Genomic DNA, 24,935 nt, shown 5'->3' with positions numbered 1-24,935 from the left:
AAGGCAAGACCACAAAAAAAAGAGATCAGGCTCTCAAGGAAAAAAGCTGACCCCCTCAGCCTGCTAACCTTCTCTGTGCTTAATACCGCTGCCACAGTTTTGGTCACATACTGCTCAAAGAGCAGCACCAGGAGAACCCAGAGGAATTTGTCTCCTCCCACTGTAGTGATCAGCTGGGACAGGATGGGCAGGCGCCGGTGCTCTGGCACGTGGGGCAGGGCATCCACAAACACACGGATGATCTTGATCACCACCTCCTCCACGCCTCCCGAGGACTCTGACAAGTCACTGTCTTCAGCCTGTGCACAAATGCAACAGTTCAGACAGGTGGGTACAAGGCCTTCCTTGCAACTTCAGAAAGACAAAGCACTACCTTCCAGATAACAGCATTGCCAAATACACAACCTAAAGGGAAATGTAAGTGTTCCCAAGTAAAGTTTTTAATCACACCTTTCCAGTGTTCAAGGAAGATGCTTCAAATAATATTTATAAAAGGGGGGGGAAAAAGAAAAAAGAAGAGACAAGCTCTATTTGGCATCAGCTGAAACAAACACGGCATTTTCAAGAGAAAGCAAAGCCACATCCTTCAGAAAACTTTGCCTGAGTTAAGATATTAGATTCAAGGGCCTAGGAAAAAATAATATACATGGGCTTCATTGTCTCAAGTAACATTAGTCTCTTCCCACATGTAATAATCATGTACCACAAATAATTTGTCACAGAAACTTATGTGGGCTGCTAGGGAAGATTTTAAAGAAAAAAAACGAAAGAAATCAATTTTTGTCTTTTCATGTAACAGAGAACTTCAAGAGGATTAAAATATGTAGTATATAATTAAAAAGTCTGGGAAATCCTCAGCCCAATATTGAAGACTTTTTTCCTCAATTCATTTTTACATGACATTTATACATCATGTTTCATGTTTAAATCTAATTATGATCAAGAATTAAATTTTTTTTGGTGCAAGTGAAATCTGAAAGAATAAAGTTACAATTTGAAAAATGAAGATCTACTTTTGCTTTAGCTTATAGCCATTTATCTAAGAGGTCCAGGCAAAACCAAGAAAAGCCCCACAAACACAGCTGGAAGAATAAAAGCATTCATCAAATATTATACCCTTCCACTTCTTTCATACCATGTATACTATTGCCATGACCATGACATATTACAGGACTAATAACCATATTCTTCCTTCCAATGGTTCCTCTACTGAACCTGCCTGCTGTTTTTATGACAAAAAGCTTGAAATTAAAGTGTGTTTCAGGTTCTCTCCACATATAGTTGTGGTAATTTTAGCTAAACCATTTATAAAGTGCAGGAACTCAAAAAATTGAAAAGAAGAAGCAGTCTGAGGAACTTGGTCAGAGACAGAGAAGTCTGAATTACATGACATTACATACAATTTAATGTCTATCAAAATAATCCTAGAGGAGGTGACAACTTATTCTACCACCACTATTCTAAATAATTTACTTAATTAATAATCTTTAAGCAGACAAATGTACCTGTATAAGAGCAGGAATAACCATCTGCACTGTCTTGTTAATTACTTGGAAAGTGTAGGTATCATCCAGACGCAAGACATTTGCTCCCATGAATGTAAAAATGGGCATAATGTTGTGAAGAACTTTATCCTGGAAAAGAACAGATGAAATTAGTTCATGCTGCAGTGCATACTGTACCTTAAGGCATTTCTCAATCCCACCAATGACACTAGATTCCTATTAAAAAACCCCCCAAAAAAGAGAATCATGATAATCTTTCAAAATCTCCCTAAATGAACTTTTAATGCATATTGTCCCTTAATGCTACTTAGTGTGTGATTGGTAGAGCTCTAACCATTATTTAGAAACCAAGACACACATCTAAGTAAGTAATTAGAGAGTGGAAATTGAGAGTGATAAAACACCCTGTATTCCATCCCTCCACTCAGTGCCAGGTGAATGCAACAAGTAAAACCAGCTATGAGGAGATCTGCAGAAGCACAAATGTGGCTGTGGCATAGTTTCCAGTGATTTGCCCATCTACCTTTTTTTGTATCTGTAAAACATCTGCAATAATCACAATCATACAGTGTAAACCAACCATGCTCATTTCAATGTTTGGCTCTTTAGGGGGCTAGACTGTAATTATAGTAATCAATTTATGAAAGCTGGATTAGAGGTGTCACTTAGCTCAAAAGTTAGTTTCCTAGATTTTGCCAGGACTTACAGAAATAAATTATGGGAAAATTTTTCATTTAATTTTAGTGACTGCAAAAAGTGTTTTACATTTTAAAAGTGAGATGAGGGGAAAAAAAAAATGTTTCCTTCTATTCTGACCCTGAAAATTTTGTGTTTGGTTGGTGTCAGAAAGCTTCTTCCATTTTTACTACAACTCCACTGTGAGCCATAAATGGCTGGTGACCAAAGCATCAAGATAGAGGTTTGTTTTCAACTAAAATGGAATAGAAAGTCCTAAAAGAGCAGGGAACCTGTCCCTTTTGCCTGTGGCTCCTTTTCAGGACTTTTTTCCCCACATAACATTTTTCTCTCTACCCAATATTTGGAAAGCAAAGAGAAGAGCCAATGCATAAATTCCAGGTGCTACTTACAGGAAACATTCCAGCAACAGCACCAAGGAGCAGCAGAGCATGGTGGTGTGTCTGGGGCATTTTAGAAATCCTGATGCACTGAACTATCAGTTCCACATTGAATTTTTCTTTGTCCAGGACATCTGCAGGTAAAAATATTCACTAATTAACACATTAATGGTCATACATGTAGGATAAACAGTACACTCAAGCACTGTTTACAGTTTGCAAACCATAACTAATGGATAGACAAAAAATGGAAGACAAACTTATATACCCTCCCTCCTCAACAAAACAGTGTAGACTGAAGGAAAAAAACAAGTTAGAGACCATTTTAATGGTAACCTGGTGAGAGAATTACCAAGAAATGAGTCTGGTGATTTTTACCTGCTGGGACCTTGCTACCATCTGATGACAATTTCTGACAGATGTTCAGCAGGCAGCTGAGGATCAGCTGCTTTGTATATTCCATGTTTTCTTCTTCTGATGCCATGGGTTCCAGACACCTATACATTAATGAAAAAATATGAGATGGAAAAGTGACTAAACTGCATATTAAGATATAAATAAGAAACTGCAATTTTACTTCCACTTAAGTTCTAAACTGAGGCTTCCAAAAGGTCTTTGCCAAAAGTTTCTTTTTTTTTGTTTTCAAATGTATCAACTAGTCTAATAAATGACATTTATCAAAACACTGCCAAAAACTTAAGTATAACCTATAATTGCCAATCTATGTACAAGCAAGTCATAAGGAAAGAAAGACTAACATCCAATCTATACATAAACTTTCTTAAGTGCCTGGATCTAGGACTGGCAGGAAAAACAATAGTTTCCTTAGGGTGCACTGGACTAAGACTGTTCCACAATGTGCTGGGAGGAATTTCAAAGCTTAGAGAATTATAATAGCTCTGCTGAAGACATGAGTCGGGCCAGTTATCCCAATTTTAGGACAGGTGTCATCCTTCTTGGCAATCCCAAGCCCTCTGCCCGATAAAATTTTCACACAAGAGAAGCTAAGCATGAGGTTAACACCTTACTGTTTCACAGGGAAAAAAATCATAATAACTTCCCATTCCCCTCCTCTGATTTGCCTAAAAGAAGTTCAGTTGAAAAAGGCAAGCTAAGCTACAAGACATGGAAACAAAGCAGAGGCACAGTAGCCCATATTTCCATGATTTGGAGTGTCTGCTAAGAAAGAAAAGAAGGCTCCAGGGCTCTGCTGTGGGGGCACTGTTACCTGCTCAGGAGGTTGAAAAGTGCAGGTACCAATGCCTGTGGACGCCGAAGCTTCTTCTTGTGCTGCAGCAACTCCAGAATAAGCATCACCCTCTGCCAGCTCAAGTGGCTGGTTTCTGGTGACAATTCTGCATGTTGAGGCTTTCTAAAAACACAGGACAAGACAAACAATCAGGGATTTGCAGAGGAAATGCTACAGTGCTTCAGGAAACACACACACACACAAGTGAAAAAAGACAATTTTTCTTTCACATAGTCATGTACTTCCTTTATTGCTACTCCGTGGAGAAGTGGCCATGTGTCAGCTTTTGATTGAAGCAGCAACACATTTTAAACAAACAAACAAAAAAATTCAGACTGAACTTGAAAAATCAAGTGTTTTTTGGAAACATTTCTGGAAGTGGGGTGGGAGGGGTGTGGAAATCTGTTACCAGGTAGCTGTCCAAATGATGATCTGCTTGCCATCCAGGAAATTTGCTTCTCTGGAACTCCTAGTGGTTAACACACTGACTGTGCAGGCAGTGGGGGGGTGTGTGAGCCTGTGTGTTTGTAAACTATGACAGGTACAGTTTACAGATTGGTCAATCTAATAGGTGATGATTATTCAAGATGGTCAAGTGAAGGGAAATTTGAAAAGCTGTTCTAGGTCAAACCAGGAAAATTAACTCAATACCCTGTTTCATTACAGCTGAAAGGATGTTTAAAGAGAGTAAGTACAGTGAACAAAACAGTTCCTTATGAGAATGGAGAGAAGAAACAGGACAAACATCTAAAAATTAGTGATTCTATTAGCATCTTATTGGAAACAAAATACTGTTTTTCAGTGAACTAATGAATATTTTGATGAACATCTGTTAGGTTTCAGCTAAGTGTATGTATTTTGTCCAGGCATCTATATTTAAAACTAACCTCACTATTAAAAAAAATGAATCTTGTTCAGCTGTGTCAAAATTCTACAACAGCAGCTGTCAACATTAAATATACTGTATTTTTCAATATATTTCCATCAATTCTGTGATATGAGTCACATGAGTTGATTTTCTCATGCCAAAAGTAGCTTGAACTTATTTTACTGTGGATAGGAAAAGAAGAAACAGTTGCTTGCATTTTCAGTAAAACTATGCAATGTATTAAGACAAGTGGTGTTTTCAAACTGCATGGATAATACTTGTGGGTTTCTAGTTATTTTACCTCTGCTGTTGCATTTTCTGCCTTCTAGTCTGTTGAACAGTGGCCAGACTTTTGATTTTCTTAGGAGGCTCCAGTTCTTTGACAATCTGCTCAGCACACACTGTAATCTGAAACAAAACAATAACAATGCAAGAACCAATGAACAATTTGTCACATCATGTCTTGCCCTGCCTTTTTTAAAAAAACACATCCCTTTCATGCACATATGGGTATATAATCCACATATTCCTGCCATATCCCAGAAAATTAAAATCAGTGCCGCAGAAAGGAAGTGACTTCTGCTGAAATAATTCACTTGGTGTAGTAAATAACTGATAGGTGGCTTTTAAAGAAACACCTTTTAAAAGCAGTTGTTTAACAAACATTTCATGCCATTAACACTATACTATTATTTGACAAAAAGCTTCCCATTCCTTTCCTACTATAAATTATATAAACAACAAGTGTTACTGAATGTAGGTGACACAAAATCACACTGCAACAAGTTTGAACATATTTCTGTGTTCTGGAGGTTGCCACTTACCCCTTTAAACACACTGCTGATTGTCTGGGCACAAAGTGGGTTCTTACAGTTTAAGAGCAAGTCAAACAATACTTTCAGTAGCTTCTGTTGCACCATCCCATCCGACACAGCTGCAAAGAATGGCTTAGTAATCTACAAAAGGGGACAAAAAAAAAGGATGCAGTGAGGTTTACTTTAAGAGGGTAACAAAATCGCAGGGTGTGGAATTAATGTATGTTGGATTCTCTAAGACACACCCCTTCATGCAGTATTGCAAAAATTTGCATATTAAACAACGTATCTGTATATATCCGGGAATCTTAAAGATGTCAATCACATATATGTGAAATATCCAACAGACAGACCAATTTCTGAAATTTTCACACAACTTGACTGGTGTGGGGAACAAACTTGCTGTTGCCAGCCTTTGGGAAGTAGCAATGTGCCAACACCTGGCCAATACAGGCCTGAATTTGGAGCTTCCTTCAAATGAAACTATTTCTCACCTACTCCATTTTGCTGACAATTTTTTCTCAGATGAAAAACATTAAACAAAGCTCTTGCCTGACCAACAAAAACCTAAACCTGTGGTACAGCAGCATCTGTAATGATAGAGGAATTCATCTGTATGCAAATACAGTATTGCTATTTTCTGCTTGTCAAAATGAAAAAATAGAGCAAGTAGCAATATCTCCTTCTGATAATTTTAAGAATTTAAGTTTTGCAGCCTGTTTAGAAGATTCAAAGACACTATGAGACACTGATATCTTGTAGTAAAAAAAAAAGACAGATGAAAATCTATGGGCTCCTCCACACAGAAGGAACCCTGTAAATCCAATCTCAAACACTGCTAACTGCTTTAAGCATAAAAAGAAATAAAAGGTATTTCATAAAGCCATACCTGCCCAAGTGCTGTGATCTGAAATGCTGGAATTTCCTCATATATTTTCTTGGCAGAATGCAGGCTTTTAATAAATAAATCCAGACTCTGCTGATTCTTGCACAGGAGAGTTGCAGAATATTCATTAAACTTCCCAAGGATTAGATGGAGCAGAATGACTTCATCTTTTAACATTGCCCCAGGCTTGTTAGAGACTTTCCTTAGCAAACGGTCTAGTGCAGGCAAGAGGTGAGAGAGAACCATCTGCAAACAAAGAGAATGTGCAACAGAAGTTTTTACCCATTGTCAATTTAACAACTTTCCAGTAGCACAGCTTAATTTTACTGGAGCATCCCCTCTCTCAGGCCACACTGCATACACTACTGCAGGCAACAGCTGTTCAATTGGAGAAATACAAGACATAATATGACATTACCCCAAGTACCTGCTCATCTGCTCCTTAGCTATCCTCCTTTACAGAACAGTATTTCATAATTTCAAAGTACAGAAACAAGGTAACATCTCCCATTTATGACTGCTGTTTTCCAGAAAACCCAAAAGTGAAGCAAAACCACTTGCCCCCTCTATGCAGTTCACAATCTTTTCAAGACACATACAATTGAACAGAACATAAAAATCCTAATTTATTTTTTGAACTTTGAAGTCATATATTTTCCAGCACTTGGAGAATTATGAATATGCTAGATAAGAGTAGGTTAATATAAAAAAAAAGAAATCCACAGTACTACTTAATACCTTGCAATTATTCAATACAGAAAACTCTATGTTCACTAACAAAGGTAATACATTTCTTCTGTAACAATCTCTTCTGAACAGTCTTTTTTAGTAGTATCAAGGGAGTTTCCTTAAATATTCCAAAGCAAAATTCTGCAGCCATTACATTCTTGGAAGGAGCATGCAAACGTTGTATGTTTCATTAAACCACACTTTGCAGCTTTACTGCATATTATTGGAGATGTCAACTTAATACCTAATAATCTAACAAATTATGGAATTATTTAACAGCATTATTAATAAATGAAATGTGATTTCAGCACTTCAGCAGAAAAAAAAAAACCAAACAACTCAAAAGGCAGCACTTACTTCACCATGGATTTCATGAAGAATTTTCAGTAGGTTTCTTGCAATATATGATGGAAAAACAGGGCTCTGTACACAATCAAGTATGTTTTCCAAAGCTTCCAAATATTTTTTCTTCAGGGATTTCTGTTTTGGCTGTGTCTCAAGCTCCTCAAATAGAGTTCCCATAATCTAGTTCATTAACAAAATAAAATTAGGTTATTTTCTTGCAATAAAAATGCTGTAAAACACTATTTATTTCATAAAACTGCAATCTAGATATAAGCAGAGTTCTTCATCTGGAAATAAACCATTGATAATGCCTATCAGGTTCTCAGATCTCTGCATGTAATAAATCACTTGAATGTTCTTATAGTTCCTAAAAAAATTGTAAATCAGTCTACTATAGAATACAAAGACATTTCACTTTCCTGGTTAACTTGATTTCTTTTCTGTAAGATAGAAGCTCACAGTAGCAGTCAAAACTTGTATTAATGTTCACCTTAATTTAAAAATACCTGTGCTATGTATGTAGGGTCAGATACAATCTCTTCTGTCTTTTCCTCCAAATGATGAAGGACAGGATGAAATAGAGACTCCTTAATTTCTCTCAAGGAATGGAGGCAGTTGAGAGCAGCCCTTCGAACTTCACTCACAGGACTACCCAAGTTAATTAGCAAAGACATCACCACTGCAAGAAGGGGGGAAGGAGGAAAAGAACAGAGTAAAATGAGAGGTGAAAATTTTACTCTAGATGTCCCTGAAGAGGCACCAACATTACCTTGGAATCAAGAAGTCATCTCTTTTCTCTAGGGCACACAAAACCAACACAAGTCTCACAGATTCATGACTCTGACCTTCATCAGAGTCCTTCTATTCATCTTTAAGCTCTGAGTCCAGATATTGCTACTGATTGTCACACCCTGACACTGCACTGACTCCTTCAGCACAGCACTGTGCTTCTTTAACACTTTTAAAATTTAAAAAAAAACATGTGGCTTCACTTAATTCAAACTTGGACTTACAACTGCACCAGTGAATCAGCAAGAGAACTGTCTCAGCCCAGTGCAGTTAAACGTAAATAACTTGAAATATCCTTCATAGTATAGAATATACTAAAATTGAACAAAATTAAATAGTACTGTGATTGAGTTCTAAGATGAGAAATAGACAGGTAGATAGATAGATAGACAGACAGACAGATAGATAATTTTACTTTACCTGGAGATGATGGTGATAGCAGTTGTTTCTTTTTCTGGTTTGTTTGTGATTCAAGCAGTGCATAGCCAATATACAGAGCCTGAGTCTGTAGCATTGCACTGACCTCATAGTTCAGTTGATTTGAAAGGTTATAATTGTAAGTCCATAAAATGGAAAGGAATTTGAAGAGAACCTCTGAATCTTTCAGATGTACCTTAAATTTAACACAATGGGAAAGAAAAAAAAAAAGACAAAAATCGCTTGTTTAATTTATTTGGCAAACTACTACTGAAAACATTTGATAAAGCACCCTACCCACTTCAAATAAATACACTGAAAGAGAACTTTGTCTCAGAAAAACAGAGTCTTTTGGGGAGAAAAAGTTATTGAGTAAATGCTGCATGTATATACAAGTCCAGACATTATTTAAATATGCAAATGAAAAAACATTAGATGATGTAATAAGGAAACACAAAATTTCTCCTAAAAGTTTTCCTTTCAGTTTCTGTATTGAAGCACTACCACATTTTACAGAGCAACCCTTTGACATGCTACCAGATAGAACCAAAACTTTCTGCTAAAACTTTAGGCTCTTGATCTTGCCCTGCAAATTAGTGTTATGCTTTCATCTTTGCCTCAACTAGTCCATTTGTGATTTGGTTTTTTTTAACTTTAGTTTTCCATTATCACATTTAATTAGGGTTAAGTAACACAGCTGAAGCTTACACTTCCATCTCCTCACAGTGCTTGAATGCCACAAGCAGCATTGCATGACCTGCTGACCATTTTTGTCTTAAAATTAATGCAATCATGAGTTGATGACTCATAATTCAGAGCAACAAATGCAAAAATAATACCTTGAATAAGAGATTCATCAATGCTCTGTACTGAAGAGCATCACTTCCCTCACTAGCTCCAGTGACAAGCAAGTCAAACAGCCCCAAAAGGAGGTGCAGGTAGTCTTTGCTATCTTGATTCAGAGATTCAGGATTCCACCAAGATTCCTCTAAAAAATACAGGTTATAATTAAGACACAGCAGATGTATAAGAGCACCCTCAGAAACCAGGAGAAAACAGACATTTCTAGTTAAAAGAGGACAGTACATTTGGTTAATTTCATATTCACAAGTAAGTAATCTTTACAGATGTCAATAACAAAGGAGAAGGTTAGGGAAGCAACATCTCCTTGATTCCAACAACTTCTGAAGGAAAAAAACCCGAAACTTTTCTTTTTCACTGATGCAAGAGACAGGCAAAATCAAACACCTACCTTTTGAAAAGGACAGGGGAGGTTTTAGGCCATTAATGAAGTTTTTCAATAAGAACAGGACCATAGCTGACTCCTCTGCATGAGCAGCCTCATCACTACTGAGCTTTTCTATATATGCACTTAGCAAGTCCTTAGGCACCAAAGTTTCCTCTACTGTTTCAACAGACCAATTTAGGGGAGTTTCCTGTGAATGAAAGTTTATTTTAATGCATTCTGTCACAATTCCATGCAAGAGAAAACAAAAATTTAGCATTAAAATTCAGCAACATTTGATTTCGAACCTCAAAAGAGGGATCCTTATGGAGTGAATTACTTTTCTGATTTTACACTGAAACTTATATATACAGTTTTAAAACCTATGCCAGCTCTTTCTACCATAATTACAGTGTACATAAATGAGGTAAGAGGAGAGTAAAATATTAGTCTGTCTAAAATATCTCTTCAAAGGGACTAGCAATTGCAGCATTTTTGACAGTCAGTTTAACACTTTCATCTAGCTCTGTTCCAGAAAAATAATCCGTATCTTTCAGATACTGGCATATACAAAAATAATTATTGGAATAATTCTGAGATCAGAATAAATAATTACCATGTGCCACTACATGTGAGGGGATGTACACACAGAAGCACTGCCCTGCTCAATGGGTTTCTTGCACACATAAAAAAACCTAGAGCTGTTTCTCAACAAAATAAGAAAATTCCAATGGAAACACACATAAAATACTAGAGCAATTCTTAAAGGCACTATTGCCAAGCGTGTGTTTTGGCTCTGAGAAGAAATGAAGATGAGATTTTTCAGTCTTTCTTGAAGTTTCTGAACCTGGCCTTCAATAAAAACAATTAAAAACACCTTCTTAATACTGTTTTCAATATAAAGAAAATACCCTCTCCACACTGTTTACATCTTACCTCTGCAGGTTCACAAGTTCTGAGATTTTGAATTTTTTTATCCAAGAAGCGGAAGACTCTGATAGCCATTGGAAAATAATTTTCCTTCATCTGTGTATTGCAGCAGCACTGAACAAGCACTGAACCAATTATATGAGTAGTTACTTTCTGTCTCACACTGTCAGATTCTGTTTCAGCAACGAGTATCAGGTCATCAACCTTTGAAAAAATAGTGGAGGACAACAAAAATCAGTATGGTAGTGGGACTTCACTATGACTAAATTGAACATGTAAATGAAAAAATGGTGTAATACTGTTTACTTTCTATCATAGGTAAAAAGTTACTATCTGCTGTAATTAAACTCTTTGAAATCTTGCAATGTACAAACATCAGTTTCTATGAACTACCCACAGGTATACCTGCTGACTCTCTAGAAATTTTTTTTTCAGGAAACTAAAAATTCCTTGAATTTAGTTACACTAATCATTTGTCAAAAAAAGGTAATCACTTCTTTACCTTATGTTAAGGAAGAAATTGGTTTTACATGGATGGTATTGTGGTTTGCCATTTTTCATATATATATGAAAATTGTACATAAACACATACATATATAAAAATTAATATATATAATAATATATATATATGTACACACACATATATATGTATTTGCTTAGCAGCTTGATGATAGCATACTAGTGCCTAAAGCAGCCATGCAAAGTTCTTCTACATCACATTTGTTTGATTACAGTCACCACTTGAAAAGTACAATTTCTTAAGGTTAGGCTGACATGGTACACTTACCATTTGCAATAGTAAGGAAGGCTCCCCTGAAGTCAAGTTTCCAGAAAGCAGCAGAATAATTTTCTCATTGGCCACTCCAACCAACTCAGAAGACTCAGTAGACTTAATTGCCTCTTGAAAAGCTACTCCAAGGGAAAAAAAAAATCAAATAATCTAGGTATAAAATTCATGTATTAACATCCTGGAGGCACAATAATAATTAGAATCAGTCAGAAACATACTAAAAAATTTCTACCTCTTTTCAAAGTTTTTTTAAGAAATCACAGTTACAGCATGATAGCCTAATAGTGAGAGCCTGCCCCCTTCAATATGTGTTTAGGTTCAATAAGGATGAGATCCTAACTTGCCACAAATTTCCTCTTATCAACTTAGTTATAAGAAATGCTTTACCTTCTGGCCAGCCTTTCAGTAAAGGGTGTAAGGAGCAGAGGTCAGACTCTGACAAACAAACAGCCATTTTCCACTCTGAAGATTTTGAATTTGCGTTAGTGATTATCATAAAAGGTAATAACTGCATTACTGCTGCATTTAGCAGTTCTTTTTTCTCTTTCAGAATCTCCTCTTTGACTAAAATGTTCACTGCTTGCTCCAAAACCTTGTACCTAAAAGAAAAAAAATCATGTTGAAAATACACTACTCAATCACATCAGCAACATTTTTTTTTATTTGTTCTCTATTCTCCATGGTCATTTTCTGTATCTAAACAGCAGCAAGAAAAAATAAGGAAGTTATGGAAAATGGTATGAAAATAATGGAACATCTCTCCTGTAACTCAGAATAGAAATAGCATAGCAAAAAGCATTTGCAAAGAAACAATTTTTAAAGTATTTTTATTGTTAGTTTTAAAAAATTAATTTATACAGGAAGAATGCAGACTGAAAAAAAAAAGCACAAACATACCACTTTCCATCCTTTGAAAGGTCAGCTCTCTGAAAAATGTTCAAAAGACTTGATACTATTACTTCTGGATTGACTTGTTTCCTGAAAGTCTGAACCATATCAAGAAAAATGAATGAAAATACAATATACAATACACTTTACACATCACAATGGAAAATGCATCTGCTATACTAAGTGGAAACAGAGATCATGCATGACTAACTGCATTCCTGCTAAAGTTCATGTAATGAAAATACTGTCAGGTGAAAAGAAGTAATAAGACTGCCCAGTATGCCCTGTTGATATGCTGAACTATGGAGAATTTATTGAATGTGAAAATGTTTGGTAAATTGATAAACAGTATGCCAACTATATTATAATTAAATAACAATTGCTTTTACTTTATAATGCATCTGGATCACAAAACCATAAGTCACATCAACAAAATACACTAAAGTTTAAAGGAGCACTTATCTGCTTCTATTCCTATTTACTGGTGATCAAGAATGAATGAAAACACAGGACCAGTTCCACTACTGCTAATAATATTCTCCACTACTACTAGCAGAAGCCATAAAGACAGACTGTTACTCTAGCTGGAAACAATCAGTACAATGCATACCAGAGTCTTGTCCAGTAAACCTGAGCTGGAGCTCAGGACTTTGCCACTATCAACTGACCAAATGACTCGCATATGGAAAAACTCAACTGAGCACCTCTCACTAGAGTAATGTCTTGTGACTGCACCACTTTCCATCCAAAAGACAGATAGTGTGGCTTGCCTTTTTATAGAAAAACATACAGAATAAGCAGGAAGTGTGCCTCAAATAATAATCAACTATTTAAATATGCTTCAGTAGCTACATTAAAAAAAACCACCAAAATTGATTAATTCACTTTAACTGCCAACACCTTAGGAAAGATCAAGTAGCAGAGATTTGAAGGGAATTTGTGAGATGGCAAATAACACAAGCCTCCTAAATTTGTGCTGCTTCATCCTGTTAAAGGATAAAAGTCATGCAATAAGGACACAAGGACAAGAAAGAAAACTACACAGAATAAATTCCAGACACACTTTCGAGACCAGGTAAAATCTCACATGCCAAAAGACATATACTTACCTCCAAAGAACTGAGAGCAGACATCACAACATCTTTGTTGTCATCCTTGAGCCGTCCAAAGATTGCTTCTTCTATGAAAGCCTGATCAAAGCCCTCCTGAAGACATAAAGGAAAACAGAGTCAAAGAGAAAAGAAATCATTTGTCTGTAGAACACTTTACAGGCTTTTAATGAAATATCTGAATTCTAGTGCAAAAGAAGTGGTAATATCATCTAAATTAAACATCATAGGCAGACTAACTTTCAATAACAAAAGAAAGAAACTTGGATTAATCCATTAACTTGGATTTTATGAGAATGCAAGCAGCTTAATCAACAAGAACTATACCCAGACTCCAGAATATGGGGAAAGGGTGACAGAAGCCCACTGAAAACACCATGAAAAGCAGTAAGGATGACATAGGCACATACAACTCATCTTCAACTGATAAGCCTGGCAAGCAGCTTTTTGAAGACATTCTATGTCAAGTCAGTTCTGTAAGTGAGAGATTCAGACACAAACCTTTGAAGTTTCAATAACATCCTTCAAATGCTGAAGAGCCAGGACCCGCACAGCAGGCTGAGGATGATTCAAACTAAGCAGAAGGGAGGTATCAGAGTCTTCCAGAAACTAAAATACAGATTGCACAGTAACCTCAGCGCATGTTAAAAATACTTTAAATATATATATAAGGAAAATGGGAGACATTGTTATGGCAATTTTTTGTAAAAGAAGAAACCTGCATAATCAAGACCTAGAAAGTTAAATTACAGTACAATGATATTGTATAACTGTTTTAAATTATTAAATTTCTTCACTACTGCAATTTTTGGAAGATAGATTGAAAAGTACAGTAAGCCACAGACACCATTATGTCCTAGAAAAGCATTACGCTTATCTAAGGATTCTGAGAAAGCTCTAGTGACAATGTCAGTGTGACAGAGCACAGATAGAAACTGTTAAAAAGGCATCCCTGCTAGTCCAATTGCGTGCACTTATCTCAGGAACCTTAAAAGCTGGAAGAGAGTCATATGCCTTTGCTCTGCATGCCTTGTTTTTCTGTTAATCCACTTGTTACTCAGACACAGAATCTGCACCTTTGTTAAATCAGTACAAAAATACAGGAAGCGCTTCTTTATGTAGTTTGTCATATTTTCCTAAGTGCTTTCAGTCCTTCATTCATTGCAAACAACAGCCATAATACTAACCAGCTCTAATAATAAATTCCTTGGCCAGATCTGTTGTAGTAATGGTTATTCTGTGTTAGGCTGAGTTTCAATTGCTCTTCAGAAACAGCACAGGAAGAACTCTGTGGTCACTCTATTCTTCCCTGTTACCGACTGTAAACATTCATAAAATCAGTGCAAGGAAAAGGACCAAGCCATCTTCTCTCAACAGTGACAAAGTTGTTTCTCAGCTTTAGACAAAACAGACCAAAACAGACACCTCTGCCACTGACAACAACCTTAAGTAAGATGAGGCCTTGCTGGGCACCACTGTGTCTTCACTACTGACCAGTGTATGTAGTGGCCATGTTTCTAAGAAAAATAATGGTAGCAATTGGAGCAGGTGGAAATGTATAAATTTTAACCAGGGAAAAAAGCAAACACTCATGAGTCCTTATGATAAAAAAAAAACTTAAAAGACCTGTTAGCTTTTTTATTACTACAAGTTTTGACCACGCACCCCTCGAAAACATTTAACCAAGTTAGGGCTTTTTTTTTTTTTTTTTTTTGGTTTGGGTTTTTTTTTTTTTTTTTAGTGGGAGTGGTAGACATTTTGCTTATAAGGAGGAATAGAGAGCAGAACTCTACCAAAAATCAGCCTTCTGAGAGTATAACGATATAAGAGCTAGGATGACAATCCTACCTACCTTGTACTTGCCACAGCTTAATGAAAGAGAAATAAATTGATGAAAAAGATTTTGGTCAGCCACATCTGTGCAATCTTCCAGGTGCTTCTCCAAAACAGAGTCTAAGGCTTTAGGATACCTGCCAAAAGACAAAAACCATCAATACTTTCTGCAGAGGATTATAGAAAAACATGTATTTACAAAAGAAAAAACAGGGAAAACCAAGAAAACTGAATGCACACGCATTCATCCAAACCAGACTTTTAAGTGGCTTTGCAAAGGCAATAAACCATGATGTCTTACCACAGATGAATGATATGCAAACCACTAGGATACATGATGAGCAGAGAAGGTCATGCTACAAAGTAAAGAGCTGTACAAAGCCAGTAGGTCTGCTTCCAGTGACAACAAAATATGTAAGGACAGATCAGTGAAACAAAATTTGGACACACTAGGAGTCAGTTATTTCTTTTGTATTTATTTCAGCAAGACTATTGTGCTTACTACACCAAATAATCTAAGATGATAACTGTTATCACTGCTCTGCAGAATGTGGGTCTGTCATAGAAAAACTGAACTTACTTTATCTCAAGAAGTCTGATAAGAGGAAGGATCTTTTGATTCAGTGCAGCCATTTTGGTGGGATTAGATTCAATCTCTGCACCACGGGAGATAAACTCTTCAAGAAATTTCCTAAAATTACAAACAAAAGGAAAAGCAACCATATTTTGCATGGTACCTTTTTCATTACTGTTAAAAAGCACAGTGCTTAACAGATTAGGATTAATATACACTATTTACTGCAAGTACAGATTTGTAGCTGGCCTGAAGTTTCACTCTGTCCCACAACTACTCCCACAAACACTAAATAAATGGCTCTTCTGGATTACTGAATGTTTAAATTTCAAAATCCACGTCTGGACTTGACTCATGAACTCAGAAAAACATGCTCATTTAATGCTAATGCCATTGTCAGGAATCTTTTATTATTATTACACCAGAAGTGATGGCAGTACAGAATAAGTAGTGAAGTCAACTCACGAAGCCAACAGGGAATCTACATCCTTTTCCAGTGGTATACTCTCAAGAATAGCTTGAAGATGCTTGATGTAAGTGTTATTTTCTGTCTCCTCAGATTCTTCTTGCTCCTCTAAGGACAATCATAAAAGATGAACAATAGTTAGAGAACAGCCCTTTCACACTGATTAAAGCAAACAGCTTGTACAAGCATCATCCTCTGGTGAACCAAGCACACAACTGGAAGATCACAGTGCTCACTGATTACCAGCACTAACTCTCTGTGGTCCATTAGCAATGCTTTATACCAATGTGATTAAAATGCCAAAGCCTGTATTGCTGCCAATAAATTCAAGAGCACTTTGGTGTGTTCCAGACCTGCTGCTGCTAAAAGCTGTGCCAGCAACTTCCCTAGAGCGTTCCTTGGTGTGAATCTGGACCTTTTTAACAAGAGTTTTCCCAGTCATCACTCAGCAATACAGTGCCACAGTGCAAATAGACTCTCTAGCACAGACACAGGCTACAGCTGAGTGCCAGCCAGCCTCACTGCCCCAGACTGTTCCCAGGCACATTTAATTCACCGGGTAAACACAGCTGTCTCCTAAATAAACGACATATGGAGTACATGCAATCTACCCAAGTGTACTACAATACACCTCTAAGAGAAAAAAAAAGTTTAAAAAAAAAAAAAAGAAAAAATGGAAGGACAAAAATCAAACACACAAAAGCTCAATCAGGTCTTCAGAGGTACTGGCACAGTTTTAAAGGAAGAAGCAATTACACAGCTGCAACACTGACCACAGTTATCTGTCCTTAAGGCTAATCCAAGTTTAACAAGGAACCTGTGCTAACTTACCTGTATCACTTTTCATGATGGTATGAACAAGGTGAGGCAACAGGTAGCGGAGAAGAGGAGAGATATCATAGCCTGCTGACAGGCTATGCAAAAGTGCTACCAGTTCTGGGGTTTTGCACAGATAAGTAAACGGCCTGCACAGTTGAAAGGGAGAAAAAAGAAAAGTATGTATGTTCATCTGAGTTACAAACACTTTCAAAACCATGCAGACTTCACAAGGATTCAACTTTCAGCATCAGGTATTTGTAAACAAACACTGAAAAGATTCAAAGAGCTCCTCTTCCTTAATGCCAGATGTTTATTGGCATATTTAATATCCAAGAAGAAAAGAGGGTACTGCCAATCCTGTTGAGCGCAGCTGCTGCAATGGTACAGTGAATCTACCTACGTTTTTTGCAAAGCTGGTAGTAAAAGGAAGAAGATTTGTACGAATTACATGAAGAAATATCCTCACACTGCAAGGAGCATATCTATCCCCTGGCAGCATCAAAATGGATGAGAAGTAATTGTGCAATGACAGATCCTCTGAGGAGAAGCAATTTCCTTTTTGACTAACACAAAGCCGCATCTTTCTCCTTTTACACCCACGTGGCTGGATGCTGCAAAATGTATCAACCCCACACCTGCACTTTTTAACCTATGACAGCATTCAAGTATCTGGAAGCTAATCACTCTATCCTTCATAAGATTTTTCCTATTGAAATAGGAATATTTGTTAGTAAGCAAATTCCCTGTAGCATGTGAGACTATGTTCAAATGCATGTTACCAGCACAAGCCAACTGTGCCAGGGAAGGGCATAGATAAATGGGAATCTACCACACAAATCTCCAGGAGAATACACCTGGAGTGAGACCAAACAGTGATGGTGTGGAAGCACTTATGCTTCAGGTGTTAAACTCAACACCAACTCAAAGCCCTCCCATGGAAGGGGCAAAACTTCTTTGCATTCTCCAGAAAACCTCTTACTTGACAGGATTCAGTTCTGCACATTGACATCAATCCCTTACTAAAAGAAGTAGCAGAAGGACCAAGAGATGACCAGCTCGCACCACTGAACTCCTTTGCTGCAGTGAGCATACAAATTTTCAAAGTAGCCCAAAGGAACTAGTGAGCCCTTTGAAATGTCAACAGCCAAAACTTCTGATAGGGAAGTGTCCTTTTAATGATGAGGATATAAAAATTTTACATTATCAAGGCACAGTTTGAAATTTTAGAAAGTAGGAAAATCTGATTCATGTAGACTTACTTTTTCCCAAGTTCATCTCCTTTCTGAGTTTGCAGAAGTAGGTTCAAGCAAGCCAGCCCATCCCTGATTAATGAGGGCACTTTCAATAAAGTCTTGGTTATCTGTACCATCAAGGAATGCACCAAGGAAGTCTCCACTGTCACTTTTACTGTCATCTGGCAGATTATCATGTATGTTGCAGCTCTGTAATCCTGTACAGAGGATTTCAAACCCTAGAAAAAGAGATAAAGGTGTATTTTTAACATAGAATAACACAAGAGTACATTAACATAAAAATAATTTTATTCCGTATTTATATATGGACTCCTTCTATGTTCTTTCCGTGTGTTAATGTGTGAGGTATCTATAAATTCAACTTTCAAGAAGAAAAAGCTGTCATGCAGGCTCCACAGATAAAGATGACACATTTATTAACTACTACTGTTTGCTGACAAAGCAACAATCGTGGAAGAGAGGATATTAAAGCAGGCTGTCTACCTGACACCATTTCCTTGTTGTTTAGCATGATAAATCTCAAAGTAAAGACATTCTTCAAACCATGTATCCATTTATCACTGCTCCATTCCCCATGCAAAGTAGAAAACAGTTCTTAAATTGCTCATCTGAGGTTATTCTCCATGGATCCTCACCTGCCTGAGGTTTCAAATCAGGCTGAGTGTTACAGTACATACCACACAGAATGTCTCTCTCGGATGTTACCTGCAGATTCATGTCTGCAGAACACAGTACACCTCATCACACAGGAGGGAAACAGAGCTTCACCTACCTTTTGGATGTAAGGGAGCAGCAGAGAGACCATAGTGTCTGTTATCTTCTCTGCAGCTCCAAGGGCTGACACAATGGTGGAAGCATAAAAAACAAGGAGAACTCGCAGCTGAGCTGAGTTGCCGGGACAGTCTGAAAAGACCTGGAACACAGAAAAAAAATTGGTTGTTCCGACATCAGGGCAAGTGGAAATGCATATATTATGGCTTCCCTCAAATCCCCAAAATCTTAGAATTCCAGCCTGCAAGCTCCAGCATCTCCTGCTGGCAGAACTGAAGTCATCACCTCTCACAGCAGCAACCCTTGCCAGAAGTTACTGCTCCTCCTCACAGCCATGGCAGATGGAAATGGGTGCTGATGAAGGTAATTAGAATAAGGTAGCCAAAATCACTTGGTGTCCTGCTCAGCACTCAGAGCTGGACAGACAAGAAGCTAAGTGGTGTTATGTTTAACACATCCTTCTACACCTGTGAATAAACTCTGTTACTGTGTCTGCTTTGCTTAGTCTGACAGCAGACGCATCCCAATCCTCCAAATAACTGGACCTGTCATACATCTTACCCTTCTGAGACTACAGAACTAGTCCTCTACTAGACATTAGCTGAAAAGAACATAAATAATTTGCCCATTTTCTAACATTCTCAATTTCAAATTCATATTTGAAGATGTGCATTTAAAACATTCATGACAACCCCCAGAAGAGACACAGAAATTCAGAGCACAGTTACAAACTAACAGCAGGAATGAGTTTATGAAAGACACGTAGACAATTAAGTACCCTGAGGCCACACAGTAAATAATACAGTATGGCCAAATTGTTTTGTCATGGCTCATTGGTTCTCAGCCATTTCCTATAAGAGCTTCTGACAGACTGTCATCTTCACAAATTATAATACAATAAATCCTCATATTGCTTACTGAAAAATGATTCATTTTACTCTTTGATATACAGTTCAAAATATTAAGAAATAGCACACTACTATAAAAACATGGAGATGACAAAGTGACAGCAAACAATGCTCTAGAATAAATGAACAACCTTCACAGATTTTGCCACCAGCCTGCAGATGAAATCCATGAAATCCAGGTCTTTGTAGCAGTGTGTAATGACAGTACCTCTTGCCAATGGGACTCCAGGTTTCTTTACACAGTGAAAAAAAGTAAAATTAGAACATTAAGAATAAAGTGAAGCACAGAAAATAAAAATTGCTATAATCTCCAAATTAATCCTACTGATCAGTTAACACCATTTAAACTGAAATAAGTAGTGGATTTCCACACACTGCTATAGAATGTTTTGTGTCTGCATTAAGACAGATGATTAAGAGAATTACATTTAACTTACATGCAAATAAACATAAATTTTAGCAATTGATGTATCTTTCTAGCAAATACTTACACCTTAAAACCATGCTTTAACTTAGCCAAAACACAGAGCAATTACAGTCAAAGTTTTTTACTATCAACTTCACTTTAAAGAAAGATAGCAGAAACAACATATCAGCATCCAGGCTCCATTCCTGTAATTAAACTTCTCAGTACAGTTCTACAACTAACCACATAAATTGGTGGACCACAGTCACAAGCAGAGCCAAGATATTATTAAATAAAGTGCCTCAACCTTCCATCTTGCATCTCTTAAATACTTTACCCGAATTGGATCCATCCAATGCCACTTATGAGTCGGGCTTTTTATATCTAAAAGCTGAATAACTCTCACAAATAGATTAGTCTCATGATATGGCAGAACACAACCAATCAAACTGTCTTGATTGTAGAGATGAATGTGAAATCTAAAGAAAAGAACATATATTTGTAGTCAAAAAGTATCTAGAAGCCAAAAAGAAAAAAAGTCCCATTCACATTCTTCTCAAAACACCTTGTTTACTTGCTTTTAAGCAAGACCTGACATGGTTGTCATACTGACTCAGATCTACAGTCCACCTAGTCCAGAAATTCAAGGTGGCCACCAGACTGTATATGCTAGAAGAAAGAACCAGTGCTAGCATATTTTCCCCTCACTATCAACAATTTTAAGTCCCTGTACAATTAAAAATCATCTTAATTTCTTCTGCACAGATTTCAACATTATACCAAACACTACAACAATCTAGTATGAACTCCTCAGTACAACACATGTACAGAAAAACAGACTCAAAGAAGTATGTTTCAGAAAAATGATACAATCTTTCATGATAAGAAGTACTGCATTTTCTGCATTTGTATAGGTTAGTTTATATAAATAGATACATCACGAAATACCTCATTGGTTTTTTTTCACACCTTCTTACAAAACCTTGAAATAAGAATAGTTAGGCTTCATGGTTCAGAGTTAATATTGAAAAATGGGTATTTTACAAATACCACTTCTAAAGCCACAATATAGAAGTGCCTCTCTATGTGCTCTCTAAGATGCCTAGGGCTGGGCAACTTTGGTGAAAGCCAGGCAAGGAAGTAATTCCTTTTATACAGAGTACCATGACAGATCAAAATAATCACAGAAATTTATCAAAAGACAAAAATCTAATTGGCAAGAGCATCTGGACCCATAAAGATTAAGCCCAAATAAACATTATTAACATTCTAATCTGTATTTTCAGAAAGTGAAAGGTAAAATTATTCAAAATTTTATTCAAAAATAAAACCTTGCATTTCCAGCCTTATGTATTGACACACAGGATATTCAGTGGTTTACCTTTGAATCAGCCATTCAAGGCACTTCTGGGCTGGCTTAAGCATAAAGTAAGGGGACAGGTGAATGAGGAACAATGAAATATTCTTATTCAGCTGCTGATTTACTGCTTTAGTCTGAACACTGCGTTCAAGGCCTTTGGATGTGGAACTAAACAAACTGGACTGGAACTCTTCAAATGAAGGATCAATCCCCATCAGCTCTTCTAAGCCAGTGCACCCTGTGGGGGGAAAAAAAAATAAAAAAGTGAGGAATGCTTTAAATACAACAATTTTTGTTCTCCAGTCCTACCCCCTTAAATCCTCACTGGCATATCCAACTTTTTTGCTATTCTGGTATATGTCATCCTCACCAAGCAAACCCAAACAAGCAGCAAAGAGGCCTAAGACCAAAATCTTTGATATACCTGAAGTATTTTTCAAATGACAAAGAAAAACAGCATTAGCAATTATCAGCAGAGTGCTCTGGTAGCAGTGAAGGCCAGCAGCATCCTGGGTTGTGCTGTCCCTGAGAGCATGGCCAGCAGGCTGAGGGAACTGTCCCTTCTATTTGTGAGCTGCAGCTGGAGCCCTGTGTGCAATTTTGAGATCATCAGTAGAAGAAAAAAACTTTTTGGGATGTGAGTTCAGCAGAGGAATGCTGAGATGGTCTAGGGACTGGAAAACAACATACAAGAAAAAGGAGGAACTGTTCAGCCTGGAGAAGAGATAGTCAAAAGGAAATCTTCCTGCTGTCCAATATTGGATAAGAGACCATAAAAATTCCACCCTCAAACTCAGCCAAGCAGCTCTAGAGTAACTATTTAAGAAATCAAAAAACCATGCTGTGCTACATCAAAGATAAATAGCTACAATGCTGTTACTTAAAATGAAAACATGGTATCAATCTGCCTGGTTCTAGAAAACATCTTTTTTATTCAAGAGTAACGTGTTCCTGGATAAAATTTTATACAAAAAATGGAAAGAGATAGAGTATAAAGAATTTGAAGTGTCCCAACACAGCAAAGGCTACCGCCACTTCACATTATTTGTGACCATAGTGTTACCCAAGAGCAGAGCATCAGCATGTTCTCATGAAAACAGAATTCATGTCAGAAGGCACACTGGGAGATTTCCAGTCCCAGGCTCTTCTCAAAGCAGGGTTAAAAGGGTCTCCAAAACTGGACTAAGTTGCTCAGGGTATTACCCTGTCAGAGTTTTTTAAAAAGTCACTTTTCCCCCCCTCCCCCCCAAGGCACAATTTCTCCTGACAATCTTGTTAACTGCTTGACTGTCCTCACGCTGACAAAGTTTTTCCCTCTATCCAGTTTTAACCCCTATTTTTTCAACTCCAGTCCTTCTGTGGATAGCCTGGTGCATCTTCTGGGAGCTTCCTTAAAGGCTCCTATGAGACCCATCCAAAGCCTTCTCCTCTCCAGACCGAATGAAGTAGAGACATTCCTCTAACCAACTTTCCCTTACTGGGAAAATTCTCCAGTCCTTGAGCATCCTGGGAATCCCTGACTCTTGCCCATCACCTCACCCAGAATCGTGCTCGTAGAGGCACTGCTCCATGGTTTTCCCAAGGGCTGGAGTGATGCTGACTAACCGGCAGCTTTTTGAACTATTCTTCAGGCTTTTTTTCAATTCGGGTTTGCCTTTACTATTTATCTTTCTCCAGCTGTTTCTTGGAGGTTTTTTTTTTTTTAAACCAGTGGCATCTAAGCAGCCAAAACGCACCGATGGCAAAAAACGTGTCCCTGTCAATAGTGGCGGCTTCCTTGCAGGTGAAGAGCAGCGATGCCACCTCGCTGCGGTCCAGGAGGCTGGGATCGTTCTGGGGCAGCGCCAGCCGCTTCAGCTGCTCCGCCAGGGACGTCATGGCTCCGCGCTGGGGGGAATGCGCCTCCGGAGAAAACTGGGGAGGAAAAGCGCGGCAGGCCGGCCGGTGAAGCAGCCGCACGCAGCCAGCCGCCCCTCCCGGCCCACACACACGCGTGGCCGGGCCGGGCCCAGCCGCGGAGGAAGGGGGACAGCGCCCGGCGTGACGCGTGTCCCTGCGGCGATCCCGGCCCCGGTCCCGATCCCGGTCCCGATCCCGGTCCCGATCCCGGTCCCCAACACCGACCTGGCTCCCGCCGCTCCCCGCCGGGCCGCACGTGGGCTGCGCGCGCCGCTCACCCGGAAGCGGCTGCTCCCGAGCCTCGGGAAGTGCCCGGCCCGGCCGGGAAAGGGGCGGGAGCGGAACGGGAGGCAGCTCCGTGTCCAGGGCGCCGTGACACCCTGGGCTGTGGCAGGGATAGCGTGGCCAGAGGGACCAGGGAAGGGATCGTCAGATCCTGTGTCCACTTCTGTGCCATTCAGTACAAGTACAAGGTGCTGGAGCGAATCCAGAGAAGGGCAACAAAGCTGGTGGAGGGTCTGGAGTGCAAGTCCTGTGAGGAGCAGATGAGGGAGCTGGGGGTGTTCAGCCTGGAGCAAAGGAGGCTCAGGGGGTGTTGTCCTTCTCCACAACTTCCTGAAAGGGCACGGCAGCCTGGTGGGAGTTGGCCTCTTCCTCAAGCAGCAAGTGACAGGACCGAGAAAACGGCATCGAGTTGTGTTTTTCAAATTGGATATTAGGAAACATTGTTTCACCGTACGGGTGAAAGGCATTGAAACTGAAGGGAAGTGATGGAGTCACTATCCCTGGAGGTGGTTCGAAGACTTGTGGATGTGGGATATAAGGACATGGTTTAGTGGTGGGCTTGGCAGTGTTGGGTTAATGATTGGATACAATCATCTTAGACGGCTTTTCCAACCCAAACAAGTCCATGATCCAGCTGAGTATGCCACCACCAGGAGCGGCCATAATGGCCATGTGGATGGTCTGTGTGAGGGAAGCAGCCATAGTGGCCGTGTGGGTGGTCTGAGGGAAGCAGCCATACT

The 24,935-nt window shown here is 38.5% G+C and overlaps 1 protein-coding gene across 1 annotated transcript in view; it reads right to left on the bottom strand.

The window, feature by feature from the left end:
• Positions 1-24,223, bottom strand: part of HEATR1 (HEAT repeat containing 1) — a 33,741-nt gene extending 9,518 nt beyond the window's left edge. Inside the window, exons 1-30 of the mRNA XM_079333514.1 lie at positions 24,136-24,223; positions 23,748-23,925; positions 22,033-22,249; positions 20,989-21,130; positions 20,377-20,478; positions 19,339-19,479; positions 18,573-18,784; positions 17,326-17,459; positions 16,494-16,602; positions 16,035-16,145; positions 15,474-15,591; positions 14,123-14,230; positions 13,622-13,717; positions 12,522-12,610; positions 12,012-12,223; positions 11,622-11,743; positions 10,841-11,038; positions 9,932-10,115; positions 9,519-9,667; positions 8,683-8,875; positions 7,980-8,152; positions 7,486-7,653; positions 6,403-6,645; positions 5,523-5,654; positions 5,000-5,106; positions 3,810-3,953; positions 2,960-3,078; positions 2,594-2,715; positions 1,506-1,634; positions 69-299 (exon numbers count right to left, since the gene is read on the bottom strand). Coding sequence (XP_079189640.1) covers positions 69-299; positions 1,506-1,634; positions 2,594-2,715; positions 2,960-3,078; positions 3,810-3,953; positions 5,000-5,106; positions 5,523-5,654; positions 6,403-6,645; positions 7,486-7,653; positions 7,980-8,152; positions 8,683-8,875; positions 9,519-9,667; positions 9,932-10,115; positions 10,841-11,038; positions 11,622-11,743; positions 12,012-12,223; positions 12,522-12,610; positions 13,622-13,717; positions 14,123-14,230; positions 15,474-15,591; positions 16,035-16,145; positions 16,494-16,602; positions 17,326-17,459; positions 18,573-18,784; positions 19,339-19,479; positions 20,377-20,478; positions 20,989-21,130; positions 22,033-22,249; positions 23,748-23,889 — 4,347 coding nt within the window. The 5' untranslated portion in view covers positions 23,890-23,925; positions 24,136-24,223. The remainder of the gene's footprint in view (positions 1-68; positions 300-1,505; positions 1,635-2,593; positions 2,716-2,959; positions 3,079-3,809; positions 3,954-4,999; positions 5,107-5,522; positions 5,655-6,402; positions 6,646-7,485; positions 7,654-7,979; positions 8,153-8,682; positions 8,876-9,518; positions 9,668-9,931; positions 10,116-10,840; positions 11,039-11,621; positions 11,744-12,011; positions 12,224-12,521; positions 12,611-13,621; positions 13,718-14,122; positions 14,231-15,473; positions 15,592-16,034; positions 16,146-16,493; positions 16,603-17,325; positions 17,460-18,572; positions 18,785-19,338; positions 19,480-20,376; positions 20,479-20,988; positions 21,131-22,032; positions 22,250-23,747; positions 23,926-24,135) is intronic.
• Between the last annotated feature and the right edge of the window lie 712 nt (positions 24,224-24,935).

This window comes from Erithacus rubecula (genome assembly GCF_903797595.1).
Source record: "Erithacus rubecula genome assembly, chromosome: 2".
Taxonomy (NCBI): domain Eukaryota; kingdom Metazoa; phylum Chordata; class Aves; order Passeriformes; family Muscicapidae; genus Erithacus; species Erithacus rubecula.
This window is presented reverse-complemented; position numbering and strand designations above follow the sequence as displayed.